This window comes from Trachurus japonicus, chromosome 18 (assembly GCF_045865225.1).
Source record: "Trachurus japonicus isolate A0001 chromosome 18, Traja_1.0".
NCBI classification, from domain to species: domain Eukaryota; kingdom Metazoa; phylum Chordata; class Actinopteri; order Carangiformes; family Carangidae; genus Trachurus; species Trachurus japonicus.
In genome coordinates, this window is record NC_140924.1 from 24408671 (window position 1) to 24432926 (window position 24256).

Below are 24256 nucleotides of genomic sequence, written 5' to 3' on the forward strand. Positions count from 1 at the left end.
AATGCAACATTTTGAATTCTGGAAGTTTCAGATCCCTCACAGGCATTTGATGTCTGGATTTTGAACTTATCTCTCTCTCTGTTCTTTGACTGAAAAGCCCTGGGATGGTTGTAAAAAAAAAAAAAAAGTGTATCCTTCAAAAAATTGCTAATGGTCTTTGAAATGACACGATAAAGTGATGGCAGCGAGTGAAAAGACGGGTGGTGGAAATGAAAGGGAGAGATTACATTTGGACTTCTGTGTGCACAGAGCCTGCATAATCCCCTGTAATGAGTGAGCACACAGATGTGTGTCAGTCTACACCAGCCTTTCTCACAGTGGCCTATCAATTTGTTAAAATGTCATGCTTTAAATTTTGTGTTTCTCAAACTGTAACCACAATGCCTCCAAGGGAAAAAAAAATGAATATGTTGTTCTCTCACTACGACAGAGACCAGAGTGTTGAATTACATTTAGCCAGTGTTCATATGTGTAATGTTGGTGCTACACGAACAGCATATCTATAATTAATAATGTCTGTTCAGCTGGCATTCTTATGCAGACATAAATAAGTGTATTTTAATTGTATATCACTGAAATCTATCTCAAAAGGTCACATGTGTCTATATGCGACTGGTGATTTTTGAATTCCTGGTCTGAAAAGTTTGGGAACTTGAAAAGTAGGCTACATGAATTCTGTAAATGAGGAAAATACTTATTATTTCTTTGTTTTTCGTCAGGTAAACTTAATTTGTCATGTTGCTTTGTTAATCTTTGGGGCATGAAGCTTAGAAGGTTGTACAAACTAAATTATGTGTATTGCTTTGATTGTATCTGCATCATTATAATCACATATAGGTTAAAGGTCCCATATGTTATAACAGTAGTACATTCCCACCTCTTCTTTAATTATAAAGCAGCTTTGATACTTCCACAATAAACAAAGGTTCTTTATCAATATCATGGGAGTATCAAAGCCTCAGTCCAAAAAGAAATACACACAGGCTGTATTCAGAAGCTGAGCCTTCAGGACTTCTGTAACTTTGTGATGTCACAACAATACAGTCTTTGTTCTGAGCAATGCTCCAGGCCCCGCCCACTTTGATCCATCGTCCATCGTCTACCTAACATTTGCTTATATTTTAACTCAACAGTCAGCCAATCAAATGAGATCAGAGCCTTCAGCTGTCTGATTGGTCCACTGGCCTGTTGTTACCAGAGCTAGAGAGAGGCCTGAGATGAGATGGAAAGCCATATTGAATGGGTTTGTGCTGTTGAAAACCACATAATATATACATCAACACTTCAAATGAGGTAGGAAAACTATAAGATATGCCATCTTTAAACTTGGGACAGGACTTATTTTAGAGAAAGAGAAAATGCTTTATGAATAAAATGCCTGACTAGAAAGAAGCCTAGGGATCTGAGCTATTGAAACTGATGTGTGAACGTAGGTGTGCAGAAGATCTAGAGGTGTAGCTTTTATACAAGTCAGACTTTTTTTCCCTGCAGGCTTAAGAACTGTGAGTACTGCTGAACTGTTGCTCTATTGTCAGGATCAATAGTGCAGAAAATTAAACTTTTGTCCTGTTTTTGTTATCAAACAAGAGACAGAATGGTCGGGTAACTAGTTGGTTTAAGGAGTTCCTGTCACGATTGTGTTTCATGAAGGGAAAATAAGCAGCACATCTCCTACAATAACAATCCATATGCGATGAATCCCTCCTTATCCCATGCAGAGAGCATCCCTGGAATGCATAATTGTCTCAGTAAGAGGTGGGAGTGTAGTATAGAGGGAATACAGTGGGCTGATAACAACAGAGAGTACCAAAAGATAAATATAAAAAAAATATATATATGTCAAGGGATTTGGGAGAAAAACAACATGGGTATTATAAGAATAGGAGCATTATTATCAAAAACAGACCGGCTCAAGTCATTTCTGTTCTGCTAATTTTCTTGCAGTACAGTACAGTACACATCCTCTTCCACACTGCACTTGTTCCACATTTGCCTCAAACCAGCCATGCCTGGAGCCCCTGCTGTGACAGCCCATCACCCTCTCCGTAATTGACCCATGTGGGAAAAGGAAGGCTGCGAATACCACTGTTTGCTGATGGTGGATAAAGCTCCCAGTCATGTAAACAACCACGGGCACAGGCAAACAACTTTGTGTTGCATCTGTCCCAAAGGGCCCCCTGGGCTAAGAGATCTTCATATATTAAATACTGGGGGATGGTCTGGTTAAAGAGGGATGGGGGGGTTGCTGGCTCTGTTAACATACTAATTTTCTATCTTTGTTCTGTCGCTGCGAGTGCTGAAATAATTCATGTGACTCACTCTGCCTTACACAGAATACCTGCAGGATGCCGGTCGCAGCTGGCTAAGATGCGATATGATGTTTTTTTTTTGTCCAGCCGCTGATCTTTTACGCACTCGTCACCCTGGACGTTACTGAATTGCGGCCACCAGCGAATAAGCTGAATAAATATTTAATGACAAAGCTGTGAAAATGATGAATGAGTCGCACAGCCGAGCCAGGATTCCCGGTCCAGATAGATTTATCATTGTAAACTGAGGAAGTTCTATAAGACTGATGACCGCTCTCCTATAAATTTCCAATTTGGGCCTTCAGATATTAAAAAAAAAAGTGTTCAAAGTGATATTGTGGCATAGTGTTATAGGCCGGGGGGAGAGGTGTGATTTGTGAGTAGGACGGTATTTCAGTGTGAATTGATGATTAGTGACGCATGAGGAATCAGTTTGTATCAGTGCTGTAAACACCCAAGTACAAGCCGGATTCATATTATATACATCCGTGTGTGTCTGCCTGGGTAATAATGCATTGGTGTTGCGAGACGCTGCCCTCAGTAACACAGACACTCAGTGGGTGACCCTGTCAGACAGAGTGGAGCTGGGCTTCAATTCAAAATAGCTCTTTCAGGTACATTTGGTTCCGCGTTCATTCCAATCATTCGGCATTCACTCCAGTCCGCCTCTCTCTAAGTCTGGCTCCAAGTAATGGAAACTGGCAGAGAGACTTCAGGTGCAAATATAAATGTCACTGCAATTACAGTGGAGAGGAGTCTGCAAACAAATAGTGCGTGAGGATGTATGCTTCTCTATAGGTATGTGTGCATGGAAATTGCAGTAGAGGGTACTGTGTATCTCAATACAGACAGTCTGTGATTTTCTCCTCTATTTTTTTTCCCCTGCTCTGCTTCCTATCATCTTCATCTCTATTTTCCCATCTGTGACGGACTGACAGACTGTCTGTCTTTGAACAGAGGCACTTCATTCTCTTCAGATTTCATCAGGATGTGACCGAGTTCAATGTCAAACAAGCTCCGAAGCTGAGACCACAAAATGTGACAGTGAAGACGATTTAAATGCTCATCAGTTGTTTTTTACAGCACGCCTCAGAGTCTACCTTTGGTTGATTTCATTGGCCATGCGACATTGGCTAAGGATGTGGTCAAGAAAGGTGCCACCAATGCTGTCATATTGCAAACTTTAAAATCTGTTATTTTTATTAAAGGTCCAGTGTGTAAAACAGGGCTAAAACCGTGATATCTAACGCTCAGATTCTAGATTGCAGCGCTCACTCGTTCACACTCACCCCTCCCGTTGGCAAAGTGACGGTGGCCTCCGAGGACAAAAAACTTGGTTGTTTACCACGACTGGGAGTATTTCAGGAGCATGGAGCGATGAGGTGAAGATCTAAACCATTTTACCATATGTCTGCTGTTTCCTCCTCCTCCTTCTTTCCTTCAGCCTTCTTTTTTGTTGGTTTATTTATGAACGCGGAACTCACGAAACGTGCTCTGTGGTTGGCTGGATTCTCTGTTCGGGCTGCCGTACAAACATGGCAGTGCAAGATGGCGACACTCTCTAAAGAAAGACCCTTGCTATATGTTTATATAAAGGAAGAATTATAAGGCTACGAAAACCAAACAGATTTTATTTTATAGCTATTATAGACAAATATATTCAAAGGGAGTATATTCAGATTTTGCCAATAAACCTTGACAATTTTTACACACTGGACCTTTAAAGTAAAATAATTTATGATTATTTTATTTTATTTATCTTCTTTTGTAGCGTATAAGAAAAGAAATAGCCTTCAATGTGTGGCAGCTTCATCACCACTGTGATGCTCAGCCAGTGTGTTATACTGTTAAGTGAAAGCTCTTGTCTCAATGTTGAGTTTGTGCTGTGCACAGTGCTACTGTAGCTTCCCTACTGAATCACAACTCTGTTCTTAAAACTAGCAAAACACTTTTAACTTCTTCAGGCAGATGGCTCGTCTAACAAGAGAAACTATATAATTTAAGAATTAAAAACACACTGGAATAGAAAGGATTGACTGTTCAGCTACCTTTGATTTCTATCTCTGAACAGTTTTCAGATTGAGATCACTGTGTGAACACAGCTATGGCAGCTGAACATGAATATGCATGGTGTAGAAAAAGTCACTCTAGTGGTTCTTAATTGTTCATACTTGCATGTTCTTGTGATTGCACTTGATCGGAAAAAAAAGTCACAGTTCTGCTTAAGAGTACAAATTAAGAAATTGCCTCTTACCTACAGAGCACAAAGCATTAAGCCTCCAGCAGTGGAAGTTTGTTTTCTTACTCCTGACAGAGGGTAAATGAGGGGAACAACAAGGTAAGTCTTTAGAATCCAGCTTAGTCAGAGGAAATAAATGACAATAAAAGACATCAGCAGTAAGAGTGTGGGGGTGTGTTGTGTTTGGGTTGGAAATAATGTGTCAGGAGGTGTCATTTAAGTGTCGCAAATTTGCACAAATGCTGAATTATACATGCGCAAACCCTGATACATGCTGGTACTGCAGATTGTGATTTTCCTCCAGTCCTCTGGTGTTGTCAAGAGTCGGTAACTGACAAAAGTAGAGAGAGGGGAAATTGAGGGACGGCCCTTTCCCAATTGGGATGCAGGTAGCAGTTAAGGATGATTGTTGTTTTCGTGTTGATGCTATTTTACAACGGGCTTTCACACGGACACAACACACCATAAAGTGTTCTCTGCTACTCTTTTTCTTTTACAAGGCTGCCTCTTCCTCGCTCTCTCCCCCCGAGTCGCTGGCCCTGCTGACTTGTCCTATGCTCTCCTATAATCTCTAATCTCTTCTCGAGATCTCACCTGTTTCTGTCTCGCTGGCAGATTTTATAAGCCGTTTCCACCTGTTTGAATGTGCTAATGGTGCAGAGATTTGTTATCTGATAACAGCTCTGCGAGACAGAGGAATGAATAAAGATGAAAGTGCCGGAGCAGGTAGTGGCAAATGAAGCTGATGAGTGAGTGAGTGTGGGAATGCGGGCAGATATGCTAATGCAGTGAAAATGTGATGCAAATTAGCTTCTTTCCCCTCAAATGCACAGAACCTCTCCATGTCAGTATCACACAGCTAGAATGATGTTTTTGCATGAGGTGTTTGTACTGTTTTTTTGTGTTGTTGTTGCAATATACAAGCAGAAGCTGTGATTCGGGAGCTGACCTCTGATCAGCATGAGGAATGAGGCACCAGGGGGATAAAAAAAAAGTAAATAAAGATTCCCAAATGGAAATCTCAATGATGACTGCGCCTCTCGGCGCCACTGAAACACATTAGGAATACTTAAAATATCATTGGCGGTAAACTGTGGAAGGATTACAGGGGTGTTAGCATGTCATTATATACATCAAACAAATGCACTGCTCTCCTGCCTGCCTTGAATAGCAATACCTATCGTCAACATAAAAATGCCTTGCCGTGTGTGCTGGCAATGCCGAGCACTCTAAATGGCTTTTTCAATTTGGCCACAGGAGGTTGAGGCTGTTATTATGCTAAATGCATTATGCTGACTTGATTGAGATGTTAACATGTGAATAGTGGGAGCTAATCCACGATGTGTGTATGGAGTGGCTATGACATTTAAGCCTGAGGTTCACCATTCCAAATTGTTTAAGTCACTGATTAAGTTAATTTGTTTTTTTGCACACCAATTGCTTTCACATGGGCCATATTTTTCCGTCGTAGCACCGAGCCACAAGCCTCGTGAATCAGGACACAACGGTTTTTAATCATAGCGTTTAAGTGGAAGACTGAGTTTGTTGTATGGAAAGGGTTGATGCGAGGACTGGAGTACCGCAGGCAGGGAACGTTCACTACCCAACAGCAAGGCAGACACAGTTGCTAAGTGACAAATTGCTAGCAGGAATGGACAAGAGAGACGGAGTGAAAATGAGAAAGAAAAGGGAGGGGACAGCGAGCGGGGAGAGGAATTGATTGGCTCTCTCTTAGGAATATGAGCTGCCTCATGGAGAGAGGTTGGGTGGGAGAGGAAGGATGGACTGATGAAGAGGGAGGAGGAGGAGGGAGGGAGGATAATTGCAGCTGATCAGATGGATGAAAAACAATCTGAAGCAGCGAAAGAGGCAGACATGAGGAAAAAAAGGAGGTGTGTGCATGTGTGTGTGTGTGTGTGTGTGTGAGCTTTGAGTATTGATTGAAAGGGGGGAGGACTGATGCTCTCAGTCTGCCGTGTCATATCAAATACACTATGGTTAAAACATGACTCTTAAATATCTTGGAAACAGGGATTACAACACACGAGAGGCTAAATGATGAATGAAGGGTTTTAAAATGCTGCAGTACATCTAGAAAATTCCTTTATTAATGCTTTTGCCTGGAGAAGATCTCACAACGCTAATAAATGACAACAATTCTCCCTGACGAGTCTTTCACTCATGACAGCAACTGAGCTGTGGCAGTGTTTCATTTTCAAATCACACTATTATTTGGATGAGAATCCACTTCTCCTTTTTTTATCAAATGTTTTCCATTCACTGACTTTGTTCTATTTCTCTGGATAAAAAAACATACAGTACATACATAGTCCTCATGTGGGAGCAGTGGATGTGAATACATACAAGTGGTATCTGTTACATAGTGAGATACTGTATAGATCAGTGTTTTTCAACTTTGGGGTCGGGACCCCACGTGAGGTCGCCTGGAATTCAAATGGGGTCGCCTGAAATATCTAGTAATTGATTTAAAAAAATTCTGATAAAAATACTTTTTAACTAATTATTATTCTTTTTTAAATTATGATTAAAACACCACGCACAATCTTAAAGGGGAACTAAACCCCTCAGTTTTGGATGACGTGCTCTAAGCTTGAAATTCAAAAAATGCCTTGATTATGGGCGGGACTCCAGGAGCACTCTCCGATCCCCCCTCTCCCTCCCCCTGCGCCCCATTCACACCCGCGAAATCACACAAAAGAGAAAAAAAAGTAATAAACACACATCGACACTTCTGCTAGCGCTAACGAGCTACTAACGAGCGACTCTAACAGCACTAGTAGCGCGGACACTACTAGGAGAGGACGCCAGAGCCGTGACACAGCATCTACAGCTGATCCGCCGGCTCGTTAACGGCTCGTTAGCTCGTTAACGGCTCGTTAGCGCCGGCTGCGGCCGCACGATTCCCATTCAGGCAGCTGTTAGCAGCCGTTAGCCGCAGCAGAGCAGCTAGAGTGCCTAGCAACCGTTAGCCGCAGCAGAGCAGCTAGAGTGCCTAGCAACCGTTAGCGGCAGGCAGCAGCCGGTGCTGATTGGCCGGGGAGCTGGTGGCCGGTGACGAAAGCTGCCTCCAAAACGTCATCTGCCTCCATCTCAGCCAATAGAAAAATTTGATTGTAATAGCCGTGTTTCAACCCATAGAGGGCAGTCACTCTACATTTTTACTACAAAATACACCAAATTGAAATATTTTGACTAAAATGTCAAAAGTTGGACCAGAATCAACTGACAACACTACCTTATACCCAAATACATTTGTTTTCAGCAGAAAAAAGTGGTTTAGGGGTTTAGTTCCTCTTTAAACAACTGTATTCTCTACTTTCACTTTCTCAAATATAAATCGAGTTCAAATAAAATGCAGCATACTGTATAAAAATATCTGAGCCGGCGCATCTTGATTGACGGGTCGCCATAAATTTGTGGCGTCAAAATGGGGTCACGAGCCAAAAAAGGTTGGGAACCACTGGTATTCACCTTATTCTCCGGGGCAACCATGGAGTCAATGGAACGCTGTGAGATTGTGTTGGAACTTCCGGTGACGACCGGAAGTCGTATAGTACATTAGCGGTAGCTTGATTATTTGAGTCCGTTCTCAGCTGTTTCTTGTTGGCAAATCCGGGTTTTTTTTTTCCCGTTGTCGATTGCAAAAAATGACGAGCATTATAAAGAGGAAGCTACAATCACTGGAAGAAAACGTGTGAGTTTTTATAGCAGTTGAGCATCGACCTCATCTTCTGTCCCAGTGTGTGTGGAGCTCTGTACGACCTGCACCCACCTCCATCTACTCTAGAGTCTGGTTAAAAATAATTAAATAAATCCCCGTGTCCCCGCTGATTTCAGCCAAGATGAGCAGCTTGTTTGGAGAGAGCGAATTAAAAAAAAAAAAAAAGAACCGCTATCACAGCCCGAAGCAACACTGTTAATGCACATATTGAGGCTGCTTTTAATTTCTGACAGCTGGACATTGCGCTACTTTTAATTATGAAGCTTTATCCATTTAAACAAAATAAACTAGAGGAACAACTTTCATGTTTAAATTGTGTTTTATAGCCTACTTTTATATATTTTACTGATCGCAATTCAGGCTGGGTGTGCGTATGAAAATATGCTACATCTCTTTTCTTTTCTCTTTTTTGGAGGGGGCGGGGGGTAGTTTAGGTGACAAAGACATTTTTAACTGTGAAAATAGAGATGTATTCAATATTTGCATTTGGGCAATACTGCTGTAGGCGAAACAAGTTTATTCATGGCCACATTTAAGTTACAGTAGTTGAGGGAGGGTTTTATTTCTAAATCCCTCCGTTTATTTCTTTTACACATTAGCGAGCAGGTTCACAGCGTGAACAGCGTGTCCCGACCCGACCAGGCTCTGGACACGGAGCAGAGACCCAGGTCCGATAGTGCAAGGCTCTCTCTGAAGCAGAGGATGAGGACAGCTTCCCGTCAGTCTTCACAGACAGTCCAGAGTTGAACGAGTTTCTGATCATATAGTTGTCAGTTTGCTCCAGGTGACAGTCGACCCTCACAACAAAACCCCCCCCTCCCTCTCTCAGTAAATAGTTCCGACGTCCATGCTGCATCTTATATCCAAGTAATATAATAGCCTATATATAAATGAGCTCCTGACGCTCAGCTCAACAGTTGGTAAACAGCAGCGGATCAGCGCGATCTCTCCCTCCGTACTGGTTCTGCCAGCTCCACTTGGATTTCAAAGTAAAAGTCACGCTGTAAATGAGTTAAATTGTGAAACAGCGGCGCTTTTGTAGCCGATTTTAGGATTAAACTCTGAATATATGAGCTAAACATCTGTTACCATAAGTTTCCATGGCGATCTAGCTGGGTTGAAAGAGAGAGTACAGGAAAGCCTGGCTTTAGACTCAATAAAAAATATATAATTATAAAATATAACCCACTAAACTCGCTTCGAAGTACACCCCTCAAGTGTTGTCCATGTTGATTTGATTGTCTGTATTGTAATTGTCCCGCAATATACTGCAAATTCAGTCGATTGTTTACATCAGTTTTTACTTCCGCATTTGACCGGAAGTCGTAACACAATCGCGGCCAAACCGGAAGTGGCAAAGTGGGCGGGGCTACATAAGGTGAATAGATGGAGGTGAGAAGAAGTTAAGGATTCAGTGTGGGGTGTGTGTGCTTGTGTGTGTGTGTGTGTGTGTGTGTGTGTGTGTGTGTGTGCACTTGACTGAATAACTATGTTGGCCTTCTTGGCTTTCATCTAATGTTGCCTTGCTGCTTGTAAAATTTGTAAGAGTAAAGTTTTATTATCCATTATTGACTGTGAGGGCATGCTCCAGCCTCCATAACCATAAACAGCTGAATGCACGTCTGTGGATTCACTCTATGACCCCAACTTTCATAGTAACTAGTGTTTTTTTCCCTTTTGCACAGTGGTGTTTGTTACTCATATGCTTTTTATGGTTTACATTAAAGGTCCCATATTGCATAAAGTGAGACTTCCATGTCTGTTTTTATTTATCATTATGAAGCAGGTCTAGGCTATATATTAATATAGTGGAAGTATCACAGCCTCAGTCCACAGAGAAATGAACACAGCCTGTATTCAGGAACAGAACCCATACAGTAGATACTGTTCTCAATAACAAAGATGACGCAGTTTGTTTCATAAGTATCAGTGTACACTTGTACACACAACTACACAATTCATACTGTAGATACAGTATAACATTGTGAATGTGAATGAATCTCTTATCTTGATAACTGATCAACCCAGGGCATATCAATCTATGAAGATTCCCTTTACCAATCAAAACACTGGATAATAAAACCTGTAATTGTGCTAAAATCACATACATTTTAAGTCACAATTTTAGCACACACAATCAACACAGTGAATGAGTCTGAGTTGTGCGATCTTGCAGTAGTTTGTTGCTGAGTCTGGGGCAAGTTATCTGTCTGTGTGAAAATGCCATTTCAGTGTCAGAATGTTCAGGGAATCTGTGGCTTGTGAAAAATGGTCCCAATATTTCTTTCATCTGTCATAATTCCATCGGAGTGAATAGACTCAGACCTGCCACTGGTCTCCTAAAGGGGCGTGGAGATGGAGAAAACCCATGTGACACAGTCACAAGAAAAGATAAGTGCACCTTTCTCAGCTCTATCTGCTCCAGAGAGAAGCCTGACAGAAGTTTTTGGTTCTTAAAACCCACAAATATATATATTTTTATGGATAAATAGTAACAATAAAAAACCATCAAAGTGTTAAATATTGGACCTTTAATAAAACATCAGAGACAAACTTTCCCCCTCCTTGTCTAGTAGCCACGATTCTTAGTTTTGCTTTAATCAAAGGAGGTGAGGCGTTGCTGCTGCTAGGTATGTAAAGCACAGAGCTTCCTGTGTAGCAGGAGATTGCAGAACAACAAATATGAAGGTCTCCTCAGAGACTGAATCGTGAGTCTGTTGCATCAATCTGGGTTACAGCCAAACAAACATTTATATTTGCATTTCTTTATAGATTCTTGTTTATTCCCCCAAGTAACTGAGAGAAGAAATCCACTCCCTCAAAATGGCAGCGCCTCAGTGGATTCCCAAACGCTTCTTATTGGTCACTGCCTGTGTGTAATTCTAAACGTGACCTTCACTGAACCTGATCCTGATGCAGATCAAAGCTCTGCCGACTGGAGCTGAACTCCGGGGGCCAGCGGGTCGGTTCAACCTCAGGGCTGCCGCATCCAGCACGATGGAGGATATGAAATAATCTGTTTGATCCATTCATGAATCCAACGGCTGCCCGGTTATACGGAAGAGAGACGTGCGAGGGGCGGGGAGACTTAAAGAAAATCAAAGTAGACAGAAGAGTCGGCCAGAGAGAAGGGATGCTGTAGGTGAGAGGGGGAAGGGAGGAAGGATGACAGTGGTACAAAAACTATAAATGGGATATTTAAAAAAAAAAAAAAGAGAGAGAGATTTAGTTCAAATGTCTCTCTCTTTCTCTTAGATGCAGGCTATGCTACTGGCCCAGTTCTGTGACACCGTGGATGCAGAATATTTTGCTTGTAAAGTCACATTTGGGAATACAAAGAAAACTCGCCTCTGTTCTCCTTTTTCGTAGTACAGAACAAACTGCTGTCTCCCTCCCAATCCTCCCACCGCTCACACTCTCCTTTAGTCTCCGATGGCAGCGCTGCACTTCATTTCCCACTCTCTGTTGTACGAGCAGCCATTCTTTAACTCCCTCTTCTTGTCATGAACGCAGAAAAAGACAAGAAAAACCTCACTAAAATACAGACATACAAGTGCGCACTTCCTCCTCCCCTGCCAACGTGTGTCTCATGTTTCCTCTGACTGTCTGCGCCGTCCTGCGGGACACCGCCGGTGTGTCTGTGGAGCGCGCAGATAGACCGCTGTGATGTGAGGCGCTTCTGATTGTTCCAGTGATCATCAGCGTGGAAAGTTAGCCCTCCAAGAATACATTAGTATATAGATTACTGTATTTCTGCATGCCTATCTTTCCAGTCGATCGAATGCAGGGCATCCGACATGTTTTCCTGGAATTGCATTGCCACAGTCTGAGCCGAGCATGGAATGGGTTTGTATCAATGATTGTATTAAGTGATCATTTTAGAGAGGCTGGAACACAATGGCAGAAGCCATTGGATTTTAATTCTATGGTCAAATAAAGAGCAAACACACTAATATAAGGCACATTGCTTGTTCATGTTATGATTGTCTATATCTTCAATAACATTTTCACCTTTTGATGATATTTCGTATTATCTACTGAAATAGTAGTATACTACCTGACCTGCAGTATGCTCTGCTTTATGTTTCATCACATGTTTTACTGAGCTGATTTTATGCACCAAAAAAAGCAAAGCAAATTTTATGTGTTTGAAAACTTGGTAATAAACCTCATTCTGATTTAAACGGAGGCCCTGAAAGTGAAAACAATGGGACTTGCAGATGGATTCTTCTTTATCTTCATTATTATTGTTATTTTAATTATTTATTACTATGGAGAACATGTATTTTCTTTTTTAATTTTCCTATTTTTGTCACCTGCCTTTCAGTAAACCGTAAAGTCTGGCTAACACAAGACCTCATCGATTGAGATTTGTTCTGGGAACCACCTGTTCATTTTTTCGTATTTGAGGCGTGTTTTATGAAATCCCAGAGTTGTTTTTTGGGCGTTACAATTGTCTAGCAAATGTGTCTGTACGTAGCTTAGCCAAGTATCAATCATACCCGATGACGTATGTAGAGCGACAGAAATCCGCTAAACGTGTGTTCTAAACGACTTAAAACACTTTCCAATACTGCATTGAGAGGTAAAGTGTCTGCCGCCATGTTGGATCAACAAGCTATCAACAAAGTAGCTTTGGTGTGTCATCATCGTCTTGCTGCCCCCTCCCCTGTTCTGTGATTGGCTCCCTTGCACTTGCAGAGCGAATAAATTTGTGCATAAGGCAGCATGGGTATACCCAGGCTACCACATAGTAATAATGTGCACACATTTTGATGCTGCAGTGCAAAGCAACCATTTAATTAGCATTTTATGTATAAAGCTTCACAACAACAAAAAAACAGTATGCCACCAATCATGTTACTTATTCAACACCTCCACATCTTTGTCTGATCACAGCTTACATGTGTTCTACCCAGCAGGTGGATGCTGTGCTGCTTTTTGCCGGTTAAACTCGTAATGCTATGGAAATATTGGGTCTGTGACAGAGGAGCAGGCTGATAAAACAGATCTGCTGACTGCTGTCAGCTCTTTAATTTAATGCTCCTGTCTCATTGCTGGCGCTGATATCGCCACCTGTGCACAAATCTACTATTTAAAGTCAATACATCACCACCACCTGAACATTCACTGAACATCTACTTGATCTGAGCGCACTCTGCTGCTGCTTTGAAACACACGCACAAACTGATTGACTGACTTGGAGTTACTGTAGTGACAGTAATGGGTATGAACGTAATAACAGAGGCGCCAGTGGTTTTAGTTTCTGTCTGAGGTGTTTTGAATTGAATTGTGGCTGATTTTTTTTCCAGTTGTCGATGTTAAAAGTAATCCAGCCGAGTGTGGATTAGTCTGTATCTGCTGCAGGGAAGACGAGAAAAATAAATACTCATGCACTGATGTTGTTGACGCACCGTGCATGAACTGAGAGTATGACCCGCATGCTGACTCGCATTTTGTCCTTGCACACTTTAATATTTGACCCATTTTCCGCCGCGTGCTCTTGCTCTCCTTACTCGCGGTGTATCAGATATTTCTATCATTTCCCAAGACGCTCCAACATCAGGGTTTCCATCTTTGTCTCTGCCCTTCTTTGTGCAGGATGTTTGGACAGTGCGTGTAATCCCAGAGGAGTGGAAAAGGTCGGGGGACGGTGCTGAAGTCTATGAGGTGTCCATGATGGTGGATCATCGTGTGGTGTCAGAGCGGACAGATGAGAGGGAGGAGGTGGAGTATGTGTGAGTTGAGTGTACTGAGGGGGAGGGAAGAGGTGGGTGGGTGGGGGGAGGAGACTTGCACTGACAAGAGGTTAAGACAAGTGTCCTTGATGTAGACTACAGGGATTAGCCGAATTTGTCAAACATGAACCACTTTCTCTACACTTGCAGTACCGCCAGGCGCCACCAAGGGGAGCTCTAAACCTGTGATCATCCATTGGCCATAGAAGCACACTAATGTCTGCCCCGCCCCTCCCTCTTCTTCTCAGTGGAGAGTCCCTATCACCTCACCTAATTCTGTCTGCTTCATTTTATCCTGCACAAAGCTGACAAATTCATAGGTTTTGTGGAGAATATACATATACAGAGGGAGAGAGAGAGAGAGAAAGGTTGGTGAGAGCTCGCAGGCTTTACTTATTTTGGAGCTTACTGATGCAATGGTAGATATGGATGACGTTAGAGGAGCCACTAAGAAGAGCAGGGCCGAGAGTGGATGAGACTTTGGAGGCAAATGGGGACCGTACAATAACCTCAGCTGGATCTTGTATAGACCGCAGGCTATTTTTAAATGCGAGATATCATGTTAGCGACAAAGGGGAAGAGCAGCGGGGAAACAATAAGTGTGTCTTAGTGTGGCGGCGGCGGTGGCTCTGTTTACATTCTCAGCTGTATTTAAAGGCCAGGTGATGTAATTAACAGTATCTACAGCATCTCAAACAAGCTGGGTGGGAGCGACAACATATGGAGGGAAGTGATAATATACATGGCTACGTTTGATCCGACAAATTATGTATTTAATCAAAAGGAAATTGATATTTAGAGTATTTAAACAGAAAATATAAACATGAAAGTTTCTTTCTTTCTCCCATCTCACATACAGTATCTGTCTTTGCTTACTCTTTCTCTTCCTCGACTTCTAATTGTTCCAGTTCTTCCCCATTAATTTGAACATACATATCCACACTCATACACACACACACAGATGATCAACACATGCACATGCTCACAGACATACACACACACACACACACACACACACACACACACACACACACACACAGACTACATCAATTCATATCCATATATGTACAGCACTGTTTGCACCAGTATAGTGCTTGTCTTTGTTGTCTTGTCTTGTCTAACCCTTTTAATAAATTGTTGTTTTACTAAGTAGTTTTTTTGTCTTGTATGTTTTTGTTGTTTTCAACTTGTCTTGTATTGGCATCACTTAAAAAAAAGTAAAATAGAAAGTGAATAGGGAGCAGTGTGGATGAGTGTTGGTAACTATACAGCACAGTGTGCACTAGGAAGTATTGTATGTTAGCTGCTGAGCTGATAGTGTTCAGTTTTGTAACGCTGTCATTAAAGTGTAATTCATCATTATTATTAATCATCTTTGGAAGCTGTAACACAGCACTGAGGCCTTCCTGTTATTTGATCCACACTCAATAAAGCACTTTTGAGTGATCATCTCACTCTCATACTGGATCAAATAATCACAAACTTTCAGTAATGTTCACATTGTAATATATATCTATTCTATATACAGTGGTATTGATTATACTTAACGCATGACATGTTTCTTTAGTTAAGAAGTATGATCGTTAGCTGTTTGTGAGGATGTGTGGTCGCATCAGCGCAACCGCACACACGTGTGAATATAGAATGTCTCCCACATTGTGTGAATGCGTATGCGTTCCGCCAGACCAGAGCATTCAAGTGCTCATTGATCAGCTGGATATCGGCCCGCATCAACGGATGTAAACACAGGGTCAGAGGTGGTCAATGTCATCGATGCCTCGCTCCTTGTGTCTCTCAGTGTTGATGGTTCACTGTAAGCCTCCAGAGCTCTTTAACACTCTGACTGGGCCTGCCGGGTCAATGAGAATAATCCAGTGGGGATTCGAGCTGTTATGCTAAGTTAATGGAGATCACCTGGACAGTGTGATGAGTCCAGGCGTGTGATATCTGCATTAAGTTCAGTCAAAGGTTTTGAGAGCTCATGCTGGTCTGAGTTCCATGCAGGGCAGAAGAAAACTATGGATTTTCAACACATGCTCAGATATTCTTTTTTATTCTTTCCCTTAGAACACCAGAAATAAATAGAGACACCCTTAACACCACCAGATGTGCTTGTTAGTTTCAAAAGAATTCAAAAGAATAAACTTTGAATGAGGGGATTTCTTCTCAACTTGTTTTAAAATTAAATTCTGGTTATCTTAATACATAAACAACTAACTGATTATACTACACTGCTCTAATTGGTCTTATACTAAGGTTTATATTTCATTTTATCACCACAATCCTTCTATTGTCAATGTGTTCTATTGTAGTGCTGATGCACTGACTGGAGATCAGGTTAATTGAATCTCCTCTTTCATTCTACGAGCCATTGAAATCCAGTGACAACAGCAAATCAATAGGTGGTTGTCGTTTTCTTTCATCCTCTATGGCGCATGTGCAAATACCCAGCCAAAGCCTAGAGAAGACTTGGCGGGGAGATCATTTGTTCTATGGTTTTTTACATGGTCTATTGACATAGTCTCCTCATCCTTCATCCTCTAACACCCTCACTGTGTAAAACCTGCTCTCAAAAGTGAACCATGAGAACCACTGGACAACAGGAGGTGGCCACAAGAGATAAGACCCACAGCAGCGCTCGGCAACTGGTAGCTCTTGTGATGCTTTAATTTAGTGCATCAAGAATGTTATTTAAGCAAAATTGACGTACCTAAGAATCCAAAAGGACAAATTTTACAAAATCTGGAACAACTGGATTTCATTCATAGCCCCCAGGAGAGCAGACTTTATTTTATCTCACTGGTTATATTGCTTTGTAATTTACTCAATTCATTCGTGACTGGTTATTGATCTTTATTTTGTAGCCAGCGGCGGCAGGGAACCCCTACCCCCACGATTTATGTTCATAGTTTTGTGTGAATTGCTCTACCTTTCTTTAAGTTGTATCAGAATCTTTTTCTTTAAGTGAACTCGTGAGCCTCTTCTACTGTAGCTCTATTTATTCTGGGCAACTTGTCAACACGGGCCTTAGGAGGATAACAGTCAGTACGTTTACATGCAGAGCTTAATCGAGCTATGCTCAAAATTCGATTTTGGCGTCAAGTCGGACTTCTGTCCTTGTCTCAATATACATGCAACTGAAAAAACCGAATAACTGATGGGTCCAGCGGGTTAATACGCCCCCTGTCCTGTTGACTTTTCTGTCACCTGGTAAAAAACTGAATATAAACAACTTAGCTTAATAATAAATTCTCAATTGCAGTTCCCGACCAGACGCGTCAGTCTGGGCTGGATGCGCCCTGAGAATAGGATACAGGCTTCCTTTTTCCTCTCTCTCTTTTTTTTTTTTTAAATAAAACACTCTTGGGGCGGGGTTTAGCTCAGTTGGTAGAGCACCCGCCCCATGTGTTGAGGCTATAGTCCTCGCTGCAGGCAGCCCCGGTTCGAGTCCCGTGTCGGACGGCCCTATCCTGCATGTCATTCCCCCCATCTCTGCCTCCCATTTCCTGTCACACTCTCAACTGTCCTATCGAATAAAGGCATGAAAAGCCAAAAAAAATAAAAAATACTTTAAATAAAACACTCTTGCTGGTCGCGCTGTGTGAAATGCATTGAATCGGTGCTGATGTTGGGTTTTTTTCTTTACTTTGCCGGGTTCGGGCGGCTTCTCTGCTCCACTTGGTGCCGTCTCTACGGTTGTGGAGCATGCGCACATGCATTGTCTAGTTATACTCCGATTAAGGTGTATACATGACGGAGAAAATCGAATTCCAATCGCATTATCTGGGTGTCTTAATCGGAGTTCTCAACTCCGATTTCAGTCGGACTAAGGTGTTTACATGCACTTCAGTTGTCCAGTTATAGTCGGATTAAGGCATTAATTCGGTTTTTTCAAGTGTCATGTAAACGTACTGTGTGTTTCCACCGATGCTTCTCTAGCACAAGTCTTGCGAAGTTTATGTTATCGGAGGAGAGTGGGATTTGTAGGGGACAAACAAAGTCTGACCCACGATTTGCAACTGTAGATTCTTTGGACTGATACTGTATGATCTGATGGCTGGGATTGCACATTTTCTGGACTCAAAACAAACAAAGCTGGAATGTCATTTGTTTTTATCTTTACTAATGATGCCATGCGGTTATATTCTTCTGTCTGTTCCCTAATAAAGATACAATTAAAAAAGAGAATGACAGAGCAGTTAGGCTCAGATTTGAGTCATCAGCTGATCCCATAATATAAGCTACTGTGTTGTTTTGGTGTTTATGCAGTAGATTAGAAGATTCGGCTTTCACAAAATAAGTAAAATAAGCTGTGTCAATATGAGTGTAGAGTAAACTTTTGCTATAAAGCAGCAAAGTGTACAAACTAGCAACACATGGGTCATTTAAAGTCATCAGCTTCATGTTGTGACCCTGAATGGACTATTAATTTGTAATGTCAACTTTATTTGTATAGTACATTTAAAAGAAAAAAAAAAAGTTGACAGGAGTTGGACCAAAGAGCTGGAGGCAACGATAGAGTTGGAGGCCGACATGAACTCAATGCAAATCAGTGACTACATCAATAACCTGGTTGTTAAGGCAGTGACATTTACAATGAAATATAGATGGGATAGATAGACGGACACATGGGCAGACAGACACCCAGATAATAATAAGTGGCTCGGTTTAGCACATGTATGTGTTGGTGTTACTCATTTGCCTAATGGTCATCATTATGGTGCAGTTGGCGGTAGGTCCTTTGGCTCGTGCTTTAAATCTTTAAAAATGTGTTGGCTTCCAAAACTCATTAAGCTAGTCTCACTCTGCTGATCACACATCGTTCTACAGCGCTCCATATCTGACCCCAGCTGTGGATCTGCCATGTGTGTGTATAAGTGTGAGATGGCACATCTGTGAGCGTGTGGTCACTTGCCCTTATGGAAGCTCGGCATATGCTATAACACCAGTTTCACAAATCCAGGAATATTTCCATGTCTAAGTTACCACAGTGATATATATAATAATAATATTGCAATGTGACAGAAATTGCACAGTCTGGTTGGCATGGAAATTCCCCCCCTATAATTTACTAGCACTTAGTCCACATTAAGAATCACTTTGCTCTCAGGTTTTTCTTTTTTTGTGCATGTGGGGGGAGGAATTTCTTCGGTGTCTGAAAGTACAGGAGGGTGATAGTATTGGTTGATTTTTTTTTTCTTTATTCAAACTTTCAGGGGACTTTTTTTTTGTGCAGAGACACACACAAAGGAGCTGATGTACCATCTTTGTGTTAATGCATTCACCTCAGGCATTTTTGCATTCGTGGCTGCTTGCAATGGCCATTATTAGGTCTGACAAGACATTCATTCCAATTACAATTACCAAAAAAAAAAAAAATGTGAAGAAGTAAGCAGGGCAAGTGCAAGTGAAATTGATTGTATCTCACTGCTGGTATCTGCAACTGCCAATTGATGACCTGCTGCATCCAGAGAGCAGTAGTGCTTTGCTGTGGATGTGTATGGATGGAACATGCACAGACACACACATATACACATATACATTCAGGTTGCAGGTGCTCTTTTGTTTTCCATTAGTTTAGATTAAAGATTTGTAAAGATGTGTTGGGTAATTTGTTCAGAAAGGGTTTAAGTGCATTGTCACCTTTGATAAATTAAGGTGCATTCAATTTGTGTAGCCGAGTACATTATGTGCATACATACTGAACAGAGCACTTTCTTCACTTGTTCATTAACAAGAGTGAAAAACAATGTTCCCGGTGACCCCTAAATATGCATGTCTGTCATTGATTTCCTTATAATGTATGTTAATCTAAATGGAGCTGGGATTATGGGCTTTTTATCACTTTGGTCTGTGATGCCTTTGTGTCACGGAATGACCTTTGAATATGAGGGTGAAATGGATCTTTGGTCACTTCAGAAATATATTTGAAACCAAGAAAGACAAAAAAAACAATAAGAAAAAAAAATAGCTCCAGCCTTGTGTTCACCTCCAACCTAGAAAAAGAAACTAATTTGTTAATGAGGGAAGAAACCAGAGAGAAAGAAGGTGATGCAGATACTCCATGTTGGCTCCACATGTAGATAGAAAACATTAGGGTGGGTGGCAATCAGAGGCACTGCTCCCAACGTGATGGCCCTGGTTTAGGTGTGCAGTGTTTACCTGGCGCAGGTTGCGGGTGACGCGCACATCGTGCCAGGCGTTGTCGTTGAACTTGCCGTTCACGGGCTCCACCAGGGCTTCGAAAGCCCCCGAGCCCAGGTTGATGACCAGCCAAACGGCGCCACTCTTCAGCGAAAGGTTCACGTAGTCGGCCGACTTCCCCGTGTGCAGCATGAGGCCGTTGCGTTGCAGCGTGCGGAAAGAGAGCGTGATCTCGTCGGTGCTGCTCTGGATGGGCGTCATGGACAGGTCGTAACAGAAGAACTCGTTGCCCTTGAAGGTGGCCACTGACTCTTCCTTACCTGGAAAGGAGAGAAGAAAGAAAGACAAAAAACAAAACTAAGTGAAAAAAGTAATGAATGCAGGATTAAACCAGTGTTATGATCTGACAATATCACCTCTGTGAAATTGTTTTACCTTCACTGTGCAGAATCAGGCACAGTGGATGGGCTGTTTTCATGTTAATCTGCTGAAGGGTAAAGTTTTATCTCTGCTCTCCTAAAATCTCAGTTTAACACCAGCATGTAAATGACATCTCAGCATCACATAATGTCTGATGTGCAATACACTCAAATGAGACAGAGAAACTCCAGACACACATTTTTCAGTATAGAGGCATCTTTTGTCTGTCAGTTAAAGCACTAAAATGACCTTGCACATTTGCATCTAGACGTCAGATGTTTATTATAGCAGACTTTTCTTTCTCTAAGTTTTCTCTGCTGACAAACATGCCACAACCTTCTGCTAACTTCAGTACATTATACCATAGAGACAGTTGGTGAGTATTGGAAGGAAACTGGATGCTTTACTGATGCATTCCTCCTGGACAAGGAAATGAACAGCTGCTAATGCTAACATTAGCTATTTATTAATTTATAAACTTAGTTGCAGTGTGTTTAATGAGACAGAAGGAGTAGGATTTTTTAGAATTTTTTATATTCTTTTTTGTTGCTCTATTGCAAACAAGAAATGTTTTATTATGGATAATATAATATTAATAAATAAAGGTTATTCTTCCAGGGATAGTTCAACATTTTGGCAAATTGGTTTTGCATGAACGAAAACAACTTGTTCCATTATTATCTCACAGCGTAGTGAATGTGCTGGTCACAACTTGTCCACCAGAGCGTTTTGGAGTTGTTGGATTGTGTATTTGATGAGTTTGATGAGGGAAACCAAGAAATTCCACTAGCCTCTGTAGCGTAGCTCTGAGCAGCTCACGGCTCTGCTCCGCCGTTCTAAAAATAGCTTGCACCGGCAATTAAAGGTAACGAACCTACTCCTAAAACTATAGGGATTATGGCAATGGGCCAATTTGCCAAAATGTTTAACTATCCCTTTAACTATGGCTTGAGTATACAGCTCAATGATATACAATGGAATTATGGAGCAGTGTAAGAATGTCTCAGGTAAAATAAAATGATTTGCATAAGAGCAAAGCAAACAGCTGGGTTAGAATTAGACTGGAACATGTCTTTGAATTAGTGAGACTGAGAGAAAACAGCACAGAACATAAAAGCAGAAGCATGAATGCCAAGACCAGACAAAGTGGATTAAAGGAGCAACTCAAAAACAGCCAAACAGAAAGGGAGGGAGGGAGGAAAAAGGTGTTGACAACCGCCACTCGTGTCTGTCTGCAGCACATGGCCACCTTCCACCGTGGTGAGCTTCGTTCGCACACTGGCGGTCAAAACAACCAGTTTGTACAACGGACATGTGTCAAACAGCAGTCTAACAGCAGCAGGGGACGACACAGTGTGCATCTGTCAGGAACTGAGCAAACAACTGCAGCTGTCACAACACAAAGCAACACTGCAACATCTACAACCGCGACACCTCAATCAAAGTGTGGACTAGGGAAGCAGCCAGCAGGGAAATTATTAACATTTATCTATTATTACCACAATCACATACTGCACTCCACCAAGTCGCTCTGTTGTTTCATTTTTACTCTTCGGAATGCATCCTGTCCTTCTGAATGAATCATACTATGTTTAGGCAAGGCAAGTTTATTCATGTATCACATTTCATATGAAGAGACCAATAATTTAAATAAAAAAATAAAAAAGAATACCGCAAGGGAAGATAAAAAAAAGATTTAGAATCATATAATGAAAAAAAACTCAATAATAAACAAAAATACATAAAAAGTAACAGTGCATTCAAGTGCAACATATTAAAAAGCAGATTCCAGTAGTCACAGTCTCTTCTACAGGTTTATTCCAGTTGTAGGCAGCATAGTAAAAGCAGCTTCGTCTGTTATGGTTGAAAAGGAAAAGTCCCAGAATTGAACCTTAGGGTTCTCCACATGTCAGGCTCACTCACTCAAGATATGTGAAAGGGAATTCATACATATTTCATTTACAATCTTACTGAGACAAGTCTCAATGCTGTGATGATTGGGAGTCGATGCGTCTGTAGTTGCTGACTGTCGAGGTGTGGATGCCACATGTTGACGGCTTGTCATATTATAGAGTTTCCTGTAGAAATTTGGAGTCATGGTGACTTATTTGTCTAAAGTTTGTCTAAAGAGAGAAGCCGAGGAGATAATCGTCTTGTTTTTCAGCATTTCCAAAACACTTTTCTGTAACTTTAGGGTTTTTTTTTACTTGTCAGAACAGAAGTTAAATTCATTCTTAGTGGGTGTGATGACCTCAGTAACATTCACAGTTCTGAAACCAAAAATTTCTTGGCATAAGTTGAGACTCACTCCAGATCTGCTAGGATAAACTCTTTCTCTCTGAGGGGTTATCTGTGCTCACTGCCCCCCCCTGAAAAAAGGTCAAACTTGTCAATAAAAGCACAAGCACTTGAGCCACATGTTCAGTTCCAGCAGCCTGTTGTACTTGTTTACTACCCATTAGATTGACAACAGAGGGCATTAATGTAAGTCTTTACACCGAGGGAGGCTATACTGTAGCATCTTTAGTGGAAACACCATGTGCCATATGTGCACAAATCATTCAATGTGGGACCAGGCAGGATGTTTTGTGTGTTTTCAAATAGTTCTCTTCACATGATGATCCCAACTGGCACAATCAGGTTTCTCTCTATCATGGCTGGCATTTAATAAATATGGGAGTTGATGTGAATAGTTTTTTTGTTTGTTTTTAAAGGGATAGTTCAACATTTTGGCAAATTGGCCCATTGCCATAATCGCTATAGTCATAGCAGTAGGTTTGTTACCTTTAATTGTCAGTGTAAGTTATTTTTAGAACGGCGGAGCAGAGCCGCCAGCTGCTCAGAGCTACGCTACGGAGGCTAATGGAATTTCTTGGTTTCCCTCATCAAACTCATCAAATACACAATCCAAAAACTCCAAAACGCTCCGGTGGACAAGTTGTGACCTGCACATTCACCACGCTATGACATAATAACGGAACGTTATAGCAATACTAAGCAATATTTGTGTACTTCCAAATACGTATTCGGGTTCGGGTACACCCCTTGTATCCAAGCAAAGTTTCAATGCATATGTTACAAAGATACTCCATGGTGATGATGGTATTATGCAGTCCTCTAAGTGAAGTATTATGTAGTAGAAGTTGTTTACAGCAATCATATATATGTCCAATCTTTGCACTGTGACATATGCATGGTGCTAAGGTGCAGTTAAAGGGAAGCATGAAGAAGTATGCAGCTGCAGACATCTTGAGTTAGGAACTAGACGTCTGCTTGTGAAGCTCAGTTTCATCTAAACTCGGCTGAATACTACAAATCTGAGCGTATATGGTGCAAATCTAAAAAAAAAGTGACTGACCTTGAGAAAAAGCACAGATGCACACAACACCATCAATAACATCAAGATCTCTCAACTCTCAAATAACTCTTCCCCGCTCGGGGGTGATACAAATCAACTGGTTCCTCGACATGAACTATGATCTGAAGTGACACTCCACTTCCTGTGTTCGTTTGGCCCTACCCACCTCTGCCTCCCGGGGGAGGACAGATTGAAAAATCAGCCTCAGGTAATGAGGTTTAGGGCTGAAAGACGAGGTAGAAGGTGGCGGTTGGTGCCGTGGAGAGGCCCACGTATGGGTGGATCATCAAATCTAGTTTATCCTGA

General features: G+C 41.6%; 1 protein-coding gene across 7 annotated transcripts in view; it reads right to left on the reverse strand.

The window, feature by feature from the left end:
* nrxn2b (neurexin 2b) overlaps positions 1-24256 on the reverse strand; it is a 773301-nt gene that overhangs the window by 466864 nt on the left and 282181 nt on the right. For all 7 annotated transcript variants that reach the window (XM_085760265.1, XM_085760266.1, XM_085760262.1 and 4 more), the window contains one exon: positions 20191-20492. In XM_085760265.1, the coding sequence (XP_085616391.1) occupies positions 20191-20492 (302 nt within the window). The remainder of the gene's footprint in view (positions 1-20190; positions 20493-24256) is intronic.